Below are 15,272 nucleotides of genomic sequence, written 5' to 3' on the forward strand. Positions count from 1 at the left end.
GGTCAAACCGTTCTCAAGATTTTGAGCAGAAATGTTTTTTATATTGGGGGTCGCCGCGACCTTGACCTTTGACCTAGTGACCCCAAAATCAATAGGGATCCTCTACACCTCACGACCAACCTCCCTACCAAGTTTGGTGATCCTAGGTCATGCGGTTTTCCAGTTATCGATCGGAAACGAAGTGTGACGTACGGACTGACGGACTACCGGACTGACGGACAGGGCAAAAACAATATGTCTCCCCCAGAGAGGGGGAGACATAATTATACAAATTTAATTCTTTCTTTCATCATTATATGTCTTGCTGCATGCTCTCCATAAAGCTTTGTTTTGTATAACATGTGTGTATGCATTTTGTCCATTAACTGCTTACATAAGAAGAATTGTGTGATTTAAAAATTGAATGTAATGCTGCCTTTTTTTTAATTTAATACTGACTTTAAAAAAAGTATGTATTTGAAATCACCTTGATGGTTGAATTTAAAATTTATTTGAAGTGATACTATTATTCAAAATCAATACATACAAATGTATAACAAACAAAAAATTAAGTGATAAACCTTTTAACTTCTTACTAAATAATTTAATGCATTTATGGGAACTATTAATTACTGATAACACGATTATAACCGTGTATTTAAAAGCTGAAAACGCAAAAATATTAATTGATTGGTAAATGCTAAAAGATTTACTGTGAACTACTGTCATCTCATTTAAGTTAGAAATACCGTGTTTTCTGCACCTTTTTCTCAAATTAAACTCAGTACTCTTTATTAGAACCATTGTTTAGGACATTTATTCATCCTTTCTTATATATTTAAACAATTGTATTAATTGTATTAATTGTAGTAAATCTAATTTGGGAGTAACAGTGCATCTTTAAAATTTGAATTAAATATTGACTTATAAACATGTATGCATTTGAGATCATCTTGACGGTTGATAAACAAGAGGCCCAAAAGGGCCTATGCTCTACTGGCATGGCTCTTGGGGTCATTTTCAATCCAGAGCATGTACTTTTGAGTAATAGACAACAAATAGTTCACTCTTAGTGTTTGGGTTAGCTGAAAACGCTGCACGTTCAACATCTGAGGACAGGAAGTGTTGTAAGCAGATTAGTTGTATGAACTATTTTAATATGTGCCAAGTAAAGGTAATCTGAGGGTAAAAAATATTTGCTTTCAAAACTGTACTCATCGTCAAAATTTCATTTCTGTAGCTTTAAAAATGAAAAGTCGGTCAGTGTTCTGCCAAGGATTGAAAAAGATGGGGCCGAATGGCCCAGCAGTCATGAAAATTAGGGGCCATTTTCAAAAGTGAAGGGCCATGACCTTTTCCAGGGAAAAAATGAAAACTTTTAAATGAAAGTGTTTTATTTACCCATTATATACATGGTGTAACATCCACATGACATCAGTATTCTCAAATATTGGACAGATCCATTTGACATTTAGAAAAAAAAAACTATAAACATGGCACAAATGAGACACAGTGATATATGTTTAGAACAGTTTCACATGTCAATGTGTTGTTATGCTTTATCAGGGATGTGATTGACCTGGCAGCTGTAGGGCTGAAATCATTTCGGTCATTGGGGCACTTTTGGGGTCAAAAGCACACTGCCGTAGAAGAAAAATTGGCCCCAAAGCACGCTAGTATCTTTTTTAATCAGCTAAAAAAAATAAAAAATCTTTTATTTTTATTTATTTATTTTATTATTTTTTCTTTCTTTTTTTTTTTTTTTGGGGGGGGGGGGCCTTGGGGCCATTAGTTCCGCGGAATTCCGCGAATCCGCGGACAAATCACATCGCTAAATTGTAACCCTCCCCACCCAGGAATATTTTCCTGTTTTGCATTCCTCTAATGCACCAGGGCCTCATTGAAATTGAATTTGTTTATATCTCCCCCCCCCCCATTTGAGTTTTTTTTTTTCTCAGCCTTGATGATGACATTGAATTTAGTAAAAAAAATATACTACCCCTCGCAGTTGGATAGTTACATGTATTCGGACCAATGAAAATCGTTGTTTTATCGAATGAATGCTGTAAAACTTCTGAAAAAGAAATCGATTAAGTAAAAACGGCTCTTTAAAAATTCAATTAAGTCAGAACGGCTTTTCGAAAAACGGGCGCGCCGATCGGCCCGTCTACAGGTATTTCGTTGGGCCATCCCGATTTTTTCTGCGCCAATGGCGCAAGGGCGCGTCCTTGGCAGAACACTGGTCAGTCATAGGTCAAAGTCAAGGACATCCGAGGACAATATTAATGCTTCTTTGTTAAACTGTTCACATGGTCAAAATTTCATTACTGTAGCTTTAAAAATTAATAAGTAAGTCAAAAGGGGTGGGGCCAGCTTTTGCCCAAGGGGCATTATTTCAAATGTTTTCAATTGCATCATATGATGCTCCACAACAAATATCAAAGGTATGGGCCTTGTGGTTTGAAACAAGAATATTTTGAAAATATTTCAAGCAAGCAATTTCGACTTAACATGTAAACTTGGCTAAAAATAGACTTCGCTCATGTAGGCTTGACTAAAAATAGACTTAGCTTAAAATAGCATTGTATATACTTTCAAGACCCATAATTCAGGCATGCATGGGCAGATCTGGCTGGTTTTCAAAAGGAACCGAGCTCTAATGGATATCTAGATACTATACAAGTTTTATCAAGATACGATCAAAACTGAAGACTGTATCGTGTTCACAAGCAATTGTTTACAAACGCACGGACGCACAGACGCAAGGACGCACATACTACGTACACATTACCATCGCATAAGCTCTTCTGGCCTTTGGCCAGTAGAGCTAAAAACTTAAATGTTTAAACCCTCTAAACTATATTCATGTTGATTTGAATTTATGTCAGGTTTCTTTATAGTGCTATTGATTGTGTTGCTGTGGTTGAGTAAATAAAAGGAATGCAGTTTAAAATATTAATCTTCGTAAATTTGAAGTATAACCAGTATATTCACATGACCTGAATCATTGCTGACGTGTATTATATTCTGTTAAACTATCCCAGCCAATTGTTCGACTAAAATAACTTGTGCACACATGAATTATTATTACGAAATAAACATCGTTTACTTTTGTATAAAAATACCCCGATGACTCACCAAAAAACCATGATTCACTTTTGTACAAAGATTTCCGATGACTCACAAAATATACATAATTTACTTATGCATATAGGGATTCCCGATGACTCGTTGAATTTTAAGACTCTATTTAGAATTTAGTTATTTTATCAGAAAACAAACAGAGACAGGGCCCTTGACTATTCCGCCGCTTTTCAGTGTAAGAATTGAAAAGTTTTGGCCAAACATGCATGGATCAATATTAGATTAGATTTCAATGCAATTCATGATGTGCTGAGATATTAACATAAATGTGGTTACATGGAAAATTTCAACCAGATTTTTTAAGTCTAATAATAAAGGGCAATTATTTGCAAAATACAGTTATATATCTTGGTTATTCAATTATGTTGAGTGGTTGAATACCATTTTATAAAGTCTCAATTCAATACATCAAGTAGTTGCTTAGAAATTAACCTATGTGTGCTTACACGCAAAACCTTAACCAGAATTTCTATATTGAATAATAAAGGGCAATTATTTGCATTAAATGAACATATGAGTTATCTTACATGGTTAATTAGGTAGGTTGGATGGTTGAGTACCATTGTATCGAGTCTCAATGCAATACATTAAGTAGTTGCTTTGATATAAAAATAATGTGTGCTTGCACACAAAACCTTAACCAGAATTTCAAAGTCAAATAATAAAGGGCAATTATTTGCATTAAATGCAAAGAAGATTATCTAACTTGGTTAATTAATTAGGTTGGATGGTTGAGTACCATTGTATCAAGTCTCAATGCAATACCTCAAGTAGTTGCTGAGATATTAACCTATGTGTGCTTGCACGCAAAACCTTAACCAGAATTTCTAAGTCAATTAATAAAGGCCTATAATTGGCATTAAATGCAAAGTAGAGTTATCAAACTTGGTTAATTAAGTAGATTGGATGGTTGAGTACCATTGTTTAAAGTCTCAATGCAATATCTCAAGTAGTTGCTGAGATACTAACCTATGTGTGCTTGCACGCAAAACCTTAACCAAGGGGTGTCGCCGACGCCGACGCTTGGGTTAGTAGTATAGCTCTCCTTATTCTTCAAATAGTCGAGCTAAAAATGAATGCTTTATAAGTGAGGTAAGGCAAAGTGAATATGTTTTTGGAAGTTTAACTTTCAACTGAAATGGTGACACCCCTAAATATTAAAACTGAAAAACTTGGTCTTAGGATAAAGCGTGTTGTATTATTGTTGATAATATGATATATATGTCCCCATTAAATTATGATTCTCTGGAGATTCTTTTCCAAAATGGATTCAAATGTTTCTTGTATAGGGGTAAAAGGGAATACCAAGGGAACAGCGTTGAATTTGAGGACTCTATTTAGAATTTAGCTCTTTTATCAGAAAACAAGCAATTATGAACACAAAATTTGATTTATAACATATATTTAATCACTATTCAATTAGTAGCATATACACTTCAATCAAATTTTCCTGACACATCAAAAGAAAAGAAAACAGTTAAACATACTATATCTCACCTCTTAAATAATGTGCTCTTAAAAACTCAGGACTGGCTTTCAGGACAGTAGTGTGTTGAACCATGACCTGTAATGAAAAAACATAATCATACTTGAATATTGAGTGAAATCAGATGCAAACAAAAGTGTTTCCTCTCCAATTAAATGTAGCATGTCATATGTTTTTGATCACATTTTTTCTCAACAACATGCAGCACGTACAATGTTTCATTTAAATATCTTTGTTTCTGTAAAAGGTTTAGGTTTTTGCAAATTGATGCCACCAAAATACATGAAAGGTTATCAAAATACCTCATACAACTAAGGTTATCGCAATACATGAAAGGTTCTCAAAATACCTCATACCTCTAAGGTTATTGCAAAACCTAAAATAGAGTTACAGATAAGCTGTGTATTTACGTAATTACAAAATTGTTTTAAAAATTGATGAGTAAGAAAACACATAAGAAAAGACAGAATACGCAATTTAACTTAAAGGGACGCGTTATGAAATAAAAATGAGAATTGGAAACTAATTTCATCTAATTCAGCGAACTCGATTCGGTCAATTTATTTAACTCTGTTTAAAATAGATAATGGTTTCTGTTGTTTGCCAATCATTTCCCAGAAGCAAGCCGGGTTTGACTAAAGGCGCATTCCATTGATAAACGAGTGAATACGATTATAGGCAGATGCAGGCTTTCCTGCGAAATGTCAAGAAAAAGAGGGAAAAAAAGGTAGCACCAATTCATTCAAACGTATTAACACATTATTTAAACCCACCATCATCGTCGAAGATAGTTGGTGACATATTTGATACACTAATTACAAAATCAGATCTGTTGTGTGATGTTAAAGGCATCGCAGGGTCAATAATTGATCAGATGTCACACATGGTTGTTTCAGACTTTATTGGTTAATTAAGTGTTAATTGTGTTTGTTAAGAAATTCTAGTTTATTTTGTAATGTGAACTATACGCTATACAGCAACTTAAATTGTTACCAGTTAATGTTTCCAATGACACTAAAGAATACAATTGTTCATTGTTGTGTCTGAATTAAAATCAAGACGATGAGGTAATATGAACTTGAAAAACTCATTTGTAATGTGAGATATCGATTTCTTTCAAACGTGTGGAGTATTACTCAAATACATTGGAAACTCATCTGTAACTCTGCTCAAAGATTATCAAAATACCTCTAAGGCTATCACAAAACATCAAAGGCTACAACAATACATGAAAGGCTTTCACAATACCTCAAAGGCTATGAAAGGCTTTCACAATACCTCAAAGGCTATCACAATAATCAAAGGCTATCATAATACCTCTATTCTTAACAATCTTAATACCTCAATATACATCAAAGACTATGAGTCTACCTCTACTAAGGCAATCACAACACATCTGAGGCAAACACAATACCTCTAAGACGATCACAATACCTCAAAGGATATCATAATACCTCTAAGGCTATCACAATACCTCCAACCCTATTACAGTACCTCTAAGGCAAGCACAATACCTCAAAGGCTATAACAATTTACCTTTCAGTATATTGTAATACCTCAAAGGTTATCACAAAACCTCTTCTGAGGATATCATAATACCTCTACTTAGACAATCACAATACTTCTAGGACTATACCTATACATATAAGGCAATCACAATATATCTAAGGCATTTACAATACCTCTTAGGCACTCATAATTCATTAAAGGTTATCGCAAAATCTATTAGACAATCACAATACCTCCAAGGCAAGCACAGTACCACAAAACCTTTCAGTATATTGAAATACCTCAAAGGTTATCACAACACCTCTACTGAGGATATCACAATACATCTAAGGCAATCAAAATACCTCCAAGAGGTACAATACCACAAAGGATATCACAATATCTATAAGGCTATCACAATATCTCTAAGACATTCACATTACCTCTATAGTTATCACAATATCTCGAATGTTATCACAATACCTCAAAGACTATCACAATACCTCAAAGTCTATCACAATACATTAAAGACTTTTACAATATCTCTACTAACGCAATAACAATACACGAAAGGCTATTACATAACATCTCAGGATTTTGCAGTTCCTTAAAGGTTATCACTATACCTCTACTAAGGCTATCACAATACTTCTACTAGGACAATCACACTACCTCTAAGACAATCACAATACTTCTGAGGCTATCACAATACATCAAGGTATCAAAATACCTCTACTAAGGCAATCACAATACCGCCAAGGCAATCACAATACCTGAGGTCCACACATAATACATATTGCAAAATATTTTAGTCTGTATCTTCAGTGAAATACAGCCGTAGTCCACCCTGCTGCTGTCATGTAACAGCAAGTATTGTTGCGCAACGTCATAAAACAAAATAGTGCAAAAATCCACTCAAGTCGAATGCAACCTACCAGATCAAAACAATGCTATAATAACCCCATTTTACCTTGGTTGCTGCCTTGACAGCATGGTAAAAATTTCCTGAGGCTGTGTGAGAGAGAGCCTTCATGTAGCCACACCGAACACTACCCGGTTCCTCCTCCAGGCATTTCTGTGGGGAGAAATATACACATATACAGTTATACACAAAAATAACAGTGGAAGATAGCCTTCATGTAGCCACACCGAACACTACCCGGTTCCTCCTCCAAGCATTTCTGTGGGGAGAAATAAACACATATACAAGTTATACACAACAATTACAGAGTGAGAGTGCCTTCATGTAGCCACACCGAACACTACCCAGTTCCTCCTCCAAGCATTTCTGTGGGGAGAAATATACACATATACGAGTTATACATCACAATTACAATGGGAGAGTCTCAGCCTTGATGTAGCCACACCGAACACTAACCCAGTTCCTCCTCCAGGCATCTCTGTGGGGAGAAATATACACATATACGAGTTATACATAACAATTACAATGAGAGAGAGCCTTCATGTAGCCACACCGAACACTGCCCGGTTCCTCCTTCAGGCATTTCTGTGGGAATAGAAAAGAAAAACAGACATGTAACAGAGATACACAACAAATACAGTGGGAAAGAGCCTTCATGTAGCCACAAATGCCTTTCTCCAGGATCTACATATAACTATATTTACATTCCTGTATCATACATGCCATATCCCCCGGCGGGGGGATAATCCCCCGGCCGGAATTTCGATCCATCCCCCGATCTCCCGGTTGGATATAAAAAATCCCCCGTATAAATTTAAAATAAAAATACAAATATATATAAAATTTTTTTAGAGAGAATGACAAAGTGAAAGAAACCACAGTATGTGAGTGAAACTGAATGTAAAGAAACAACTCCGCAAGGGTGAAATGACTGTTTAAAAAAGGTTTGATAAATGCCAAAAGGAAACCTTAACAACAAGTAATCAATTAAGAAATTAATAATATTAATTCCATTCTCTTAGTGTCTGAATATCATCATAGCTGATAGTATTAAGCAGAATTTTTTTAAAAGACCTTGGTGGAAGGTAAATTTAATTTAAAGTATTATAGTATGACATGACAGTGTGTCATAAGAAGATGATAAATCATGACATAAAATAATTCTGTATAATGAAAAAGTTAGAGGTTTTCATAACGAAATACATGTGAATACATTTTTCCATACTTGCGTCTAAAAATACTTTTTTCGCTGAAATTTTGCCAACTTAAGCCTGCTAAAAAATTCCCCCTGAATACTACCAAAATCCCCCTGAATTTTCAGCCATTCTGAACAAATCCCCCTGAATGGTCTCCAGAAAATATGGCATGTATGCCTGTTATACATCTTTACATAAAGGCATATTCCTTCAAATGCTTTCATATTTTGACAAACGCAAAATATTTCAATACACCTTTTTTCTATTAAAATGATTTATCAAACTATGTTTTTTGCACTGAAATTTTGGTAACATATTTGTGACGTCAATAAAACAAGTGACGCTGTTGTTGTTCAAACCAACCATATCTTTATTAGATACACCTGTCTTCAAAGTGTTATTATTAGCATTGTAGTTTAATTATCCCTGATAAATTTTGAAAAATAATTAGTGTTAATATACACATTGAATATTTTAGATCTATACAGTTCATCTGTGTATTATTACAAAAGGTCAGTGCATGGATAATCATTATCTGACACCCTACATTCACAATGAGGGAATTGATCTTCTGAGCTTGCCAAATAAGGCAGAGGAGATACTGACTACATTCAGTTCAAATATATAAACAAAACTTTAATGGGGATTTCCCATTAAAAACCCAGATCAATATACCACTGAACTATAAATCATTTGAATAGCAGATTATAATCTTGTTCAACATAAACATTCTTACAATCACAAACAGCTCATAGATCAGAAAGGAAATTAAATACGTGCTGTTAAAACTTGTATTTTGAATTGTTTGAAGTGATAATCGTGGTTATTAAATATATAAAAGGAAAATACCTCTTCAGCAGCATAGACTTAGATATTTGATTGCCTGTAAATCTTTTTTTTAAACCAAGCTATGGATAGTGATAGGGAGAGTGAAAGACTATTTTCCTTGCGATTGTCCCGGGTGATGGGGGATATCGGGGTCAACAAATGGATGATTGCCAGGCGGAGGAGAATTTACCTGAGGATTGAGACTATGTTCAATGTTGAATTCTTGTTGAGAGATATCAATCGCACTATGCACCTATTTGGTAGCCAGAGTGAGGCCACAACAACCCCTGGAATGGAATCTGATCTTGACCAATTGTTTCTTGATAATAATGTACATGTGGCCTTAGGCTGGAGTGAGTGGCAGAACGGAAAGCCAAACCTTCTGGTGTTAAGGAATGAGCTCACTCCTCCTCAGCATTGCTACTTGCAGAGACTAAGAGGTGATTTACCACTACCAGAAGTACAAATGGTGGGTCCTGATGATGTGCTGGATCGAGAAGGGAGAGTTATAGTGACTAATACAAGGGTTGAACAGCAGGAAATTTACCTGAGAATAAGTGAATCTGGTGAAATATTTAGACATGGTCCATCAATGACCGATAATGAAAAATTTGACAATGTCCACGCATACCATTGTGACCAGTTACCATCGGGATGTCAGTTCATGTTCAACAGGCCACGCCCTGGACACTGGCCCCGACCAGACACACTGGCAAGGGCCAGACAGACTGGAGTCTTCCTAGTGCCACAGGGATACACTGAGAGCCCAACTAAGCAATCAAAGTGTAAATCTACAGCATTTATGGTGCCTTCAAAGTTAACTAATTACCCATATTCAAAATGGCAGTGGAGGTTTTCAACTTCATTGATGGAACGGTTTTTAATGTTTGATTTTAACACAGTTCAAGTGAAAGTATATACCCTTACCAAAATATTGCGAAAAACATATTTTAAACCAGTTTTTCAAGACAGATTCAGCACGTTTCATATCAAAACTGCAATGATGTTTACAATAGAAAACTATCCTATAGAAATATGGAGGGAAGACAACATTGTGAAATGTGTTTGTTTGCTTTTGTCAACACTAAAAAGATGGTTGAAACAAAAGCACTGTCCCCACTTTACAATCTCTGGGGTCAATCTGTTTGTGGGAAAGTTACACAGCTGGGAGCTTCCAAAACTATGCAGCATCATTTCCAATCTCATAAACACAAAACTGCAGCGTCTATACTCTACTGATATGGACAATTTTGACTTAAGATTGCTACAGTGCTCAAGTCTTGAAAACATACCATGTCTGAATGTGAGCACAAGAATGGAGACATGTGGTTATGTTTTACAGGAACTACTGCATCTAGAAATGTTTGACTTAATGTTGCATGAATCTAATAGAGTAGATGAAGGTGATTCAGTAGATGAAGGTGTAAACCACCTGTTTGTTCTAGCGAGTATGTTTGATTCCATCAGTGACCTTGAACAGGAAGTAGTTTCTCTGCTGAGCCCATTTCTGTGGAGCGAGTATGCCTCGATCCTGGCTTCAAGGTGCATCTACCTGGGTCAACCAGTCACACAGGATATCTTCCACTGGTACCAACTATCACTACACTCTGACCTTGCATCCAGTAGGTTGAAGTTTGCCTCCATGTTGTTCTGCAGGGGACAGTATGAGGAAGCTGCAGAAGTGCTGATTTACTGTGAAGGTCTGATGGGACCTGATGTGCAGCAGTGTTGTGGACATCATGGAAGGAAATGTGAGAAAGGAAGCACTAAGTATAGGAACAAGTTGATCACCTTGTCAACCACTGAAGTAATACAGAAACACACAATGTTGTGTATAAACTTCACAAGAGAAGAAATCTACTGCATCCCACAACATCTTACTTATGAAATGCTCAGAAGTATTGAAAATGAAGACAGGCTACCTGATGACAAGTGGATGAACAATGTAGTCATTGACTGCATCCCATTCTTGTACTACCTACAACACCTCACCTACAGGGAGCTACACCAGCAAAGGAGAGCACTAACAGCACTTGATAACCTATACGGGTACACAATGCAGACAGAACATGGTCACATTGACACAGCCTTCAACATGCTAGGTCACTGCTTCGAACTTCAGAATAGGCTAGACCAGGCTTGGATGTGCTACAGCAGATCATTGGAAATCTATGACAGAGACAATGTCTCCATCTGGCATGCAGTCAGGATAATACATCAGTTTTTATCTAACTGATATCCATATTGACACAGACTTGAAAATGCTGGGTCACTGCTATGAACTTTTGAACTTTAGAACTAGAACTGGGCTTGACCTGGCTTGGATGTGCTACAGTATATCATATGACAGAGACAATGCATATTGTATGCAGCCAGAAAACTACATCAGTTTTCATATAAAATCTATATTCTACCGTTTTAACATATTGTCTCATTTTCTATTGACAGTTATTTAGCCACTTATGTACATGTGAAACTTTTGTATGTATGTTTTATTTTTTGTAAGAAACAAGATTAAATAGTTCAAGATAAAATCTATTTTTCAAATATTGTTTGCTCTTACTAACAAAAAAAACTTTGACACATTTACATATTTTTTTTAAAATTAAGAACTTATTTTCAAATGATTACAATGAAACTAAACAAGAGCCGTCGTAAGACAGCACGCTCTACTACGCCGCTTTGACTTAAAATACAATAACGATGTAATAATACCAAGTTTGGTCTCTTTATGTCAAACCAAACTAAAATTATTCGATACATAAGGTGACTTTGATGCTGCCCTCCCACCAGCCCGCCCAAACAATAACGCAAGTCATTCAAATAACTTGATTTCCCATTAAGAAAATGTGGTTAAAAATATACAAATATGCCTTTCAAAGGAAACAAAAAAAATAAAAAAATAAAAAATTCAAGGGCCATAATTTGTATTTAGGCTTAAAACGGAGTTATGTTTCTTGTTGTAAGATGGTCGTAAATAATTTTGAATTTTATTAAGTGCATTTAATGAACGGTATAGAAGTTTTTTTTATTAAAATCCCAACTTGCCCTTAACTTTTACTTGCCTAAAATTTTACCCTAAGTCAATCAGGGGCCATAACTTGTATTAAGGATATGGATTTATGTAACCTCATTGGGTGATGGTCTAGAACAATTGTGTGAAGTATTCAGTCAATTGAATGAAGGGTATAGAAGTTATTAAACAATATCCCAACCTGCCCGAAAACTTAAACCTAAGTTCCATAGTCAATCAGGGGCCATAATTTGTATAAAAGATAAGATGGAGTTATCTAACCTCATTATGTGATGACTCTGAACATCTGTGTGAAGTATTAAGTCAATTGAACAAAGGATATAGAAGTTATTAGTAAATATTCCAACTTGCCCTAAAACTTTAACCTAAGTTCCATAGTCAATCAGGGGCCATAATCTGTGTAAAGAATAATATGGAGTTATCTAACCTCATCATGTGATGGCCTTGAACAACTGTGTGAAGTATTAAGTCAATTGAATGTAGGGTATTGGACTTATAAGTGAAAATCATGTGGGCAGCTCTTTCTATGTGGATTAAATGGATTAACCCAAACACAGGAATGAAGCAAGGGCAATAGTTATCATTTCCCTTCTCAAAAAATAATATGTTTTTTACCAAAGTACACTTAAAACGCTGTTGAAAGTTTTTAAAGTGCATTTTAACTGCATCTTTTATAAATAAGCACATTTTTTCTGCCTCTTTTAAAAATAAATGTATTTTTTCTTCATCTTTTACAAATCAAGCATATTTTTTCTGCATCTTTTGCTATAGAAGTGGACTTTTATGTGTTTTAAGTGTATTTTTATTGGAAAATGGCTTTTTCAAGCTTTTCCAATTGGAAAACTGGCTCTATTAAAATTGTGGGAGAATTTGGAACATAATTTTTAAAAATGAAATTGACTGTTTAATTAAGAATATTTTACACTCATTACATGAAAAATAATATATTCATTAAAAATGAAGAACCGATAGATTCATTTAAGGCATTTGTTTGCGAATCCTTCCCATGAGTGAATCTTTCCAATTGGAGGATTCCCACATTCAAAGTGGGAAAGTATGAACATTGGAAAATTCCAATTGGAATATTTGGTTAATGGGAAAATTCCAATTGGAGAATAAAGTTCAGTTTTAAAATGGGAAATTTCCAATTGGAAGGACAGGTAAGATTTTGTAATGGGAACATGTAGGAAATGGGAATAAAGAAAAATATTGCCATATTTAAAGCAAAAATTAGCAAAATGACACTTCTTACAATGTCCTTACCTGTCAACTGTCGACTTATCCATATTCCTCATCGCTGTTATACTATACAATGGTTAGCATGACGTCTAACCATCGTATTGCTTCATTAACCCTGTATCAGATACTAGTACAATTTTTTATCCGATTGAAAAAAAGACAAACTGACAGCAAGCTAGCAGCCAATAACAGCAGCCAATAAGTACAGCAGCCAATAAGGGACTTAGCAGCCAATAAGTACTTTTACCACGAAACACGAAATGTGAAAGGAATCTACTATTTCCAGCAGCCAATAATAACACCTGCCACACAACAACAATGTTTCAATGAAAATATCATTAACGCAAATGGTTTATATAAATAAAACACGATGAAACATAATCAAAAAGAACCAGTACGAACAAAAGTAAACCATAAAATGAATATGTATTACAGTACTCAGTAGAGGCTACCCGCGGCTAAATAGTATCCGGGATAACCAGCTAATATGTTGATAACACATGGGGGAATAATTTAAATTGGATTTATTTTTGACCCCAGATAACATAAACATTTAAAATATTACATCAGCTTTTTAAAATATTATTACTGGCACAGTTTACCCCCATTCCCCCCGGGTATACAATGTATATAGCGGCACTTATACTGTCTCGCTATTGAGCTAGCTTTTATAGCGACGCGGTAGAATGTCCGCCTGCAGAGCGAGGGGTCGTGGTTTCGAACCCCGACAGGTGCACATAGCAATTTGTGCAGTCTGTTACAAATACTGTACTTTATAATATTTGGTATTTGGTTTTTAATCCGAAACACCCGCTATATTAAGTAAAAATATGTATAATATGAATAGTGTTCTCGTAAAATTTGGTATCAAAATATTTTAGCAACGTTCTTCAATCGTTTTACTATGAGTTGCATTCTGGTTGTTTAGTCAGTATTTATATAAGAGCAATGCGATTGTTTACCCTCGCAATCAAGTAAAATCCTGTCCGCGAGCACGGTTTAATCTACTTATTCTATTCTATTTGTACCACAAATACCTAAATATCTCGGTTTTGCCGAATTACGGCGATTTGCCGCGTGCATGTATACGGAATTAAGTCGTATGCAGTAACAGCAGTAACAGCAGATGATTGCGGTGATGACGCGCACCACCGCGTTGGCTGCCGTGGAATATATCGTTGCGATATTCCGCGATGACGCATTCTCTCCCGCGGTGGCAACGCGTTTTTTGAAAGAAAAAATCCCGCTTTGTTGATAGTGTAATTATCTAAGATTCATGCTGATCAAATAAAGACTCCAGAAGACAGGGTAAGCATACGACGCAGACCCTTTAAAAAGACTATTCCCTGTACTCATTTAATAAGCGTAGTACTGGGGTTAGAAAGACCATATGTATCCTCCAAGACGGGGTCAGTGCATGGCAAAGAAATTAAGGAAATTGTGTTGTTAGTACGACAGCAAGATGCCGCACCTAAATCCTTGGGACCCCTTGCGTCGACCAAAAGGAGGCAATTTGACGCTCTAAGACAGGGTACTGGCAATGGCTATGAACTGGCACCTACAAATGACTTCCATCTTAGGGTCAGCTTGAATAAATTGACCCCAACCTCTTGGGCCCTTTTGATTGAGTTAAACAAACACATTAAACTACTTTGGGTTGATGGTACGAACAAAAGGAGGCGATATGACGCCATAAGACAGGTAACTGGCATAAAATGGACATCTGGGCTATCACCTAGCAGTGCCGCATGACTTCCATCTTAGATTCAGCTTAAATACACTTAAACGTATGGGAAACTCATATTTGGTTAAAACAAGCACATTGACCTACTTTGGGTTGCTAATACGACCAGAAGGAGGCGATGTGACGCCCCAAGACCGGGTACAGACATGAAGGGGACATAGAGGGCTATCACCTAGCACCGCCCAATAACTTCCATCTTGGGGTGAGCTTGA

General features: G+C 35.8%; 1 protein-coding gene across 3 annotated transcripts in view; it reads right to left on the minus strand.

Moving 5' to 3' along the window:
- The window catches only part of LOC128207703 (tetratricopeptide repeat protein 13-like), a 47,385-nt gene extending 33,915 nt beyond the window's left edge, over positions 1-13,470 (minus strand). For 2 of the 3 annotated variants that reach the window (XM_052910788.1, XM_052910786.1), the window contains exons 1-3: positions 8,579-8,599; positions 7,068-7,172; positions 4,621-4,687 (exon numbers count right to left, since the gene is read on the minus strand). In XM_052910788.1, coding sequence (XP_052766748.1) covers positions 4,621-4,687; positions 7,068-7,172; positions 8,579-8,581 — 175 coding nt within the window. In that variant the 5' untranslated portion in view covers positions 8,582-8,599. Of the gene's footprint in view, positions 1-4,620; positions 4,688-7,067; positions 7,173-8,578; positions 8,600-13,340 lie in introns of those variants that run through there. The other variant, XM_052910787.1, reaches the window with a different exon arrangement.
- Positions 13,471-15,272: the final 1,802 nt, after the last annotated feature.

The sequence above is a fragment of the Mya arenaria genome, chromosome 11 (assembly GCF_026914265.1).
Source record: "Mya arenaria isolate MELC-2E11 chromosome 11, ASM2691426v1".
NCBI lineage: Eukaryota > Metazoa > Mollusca > Bivalvia > Myida > Myidae > Mya > Mya arenaria.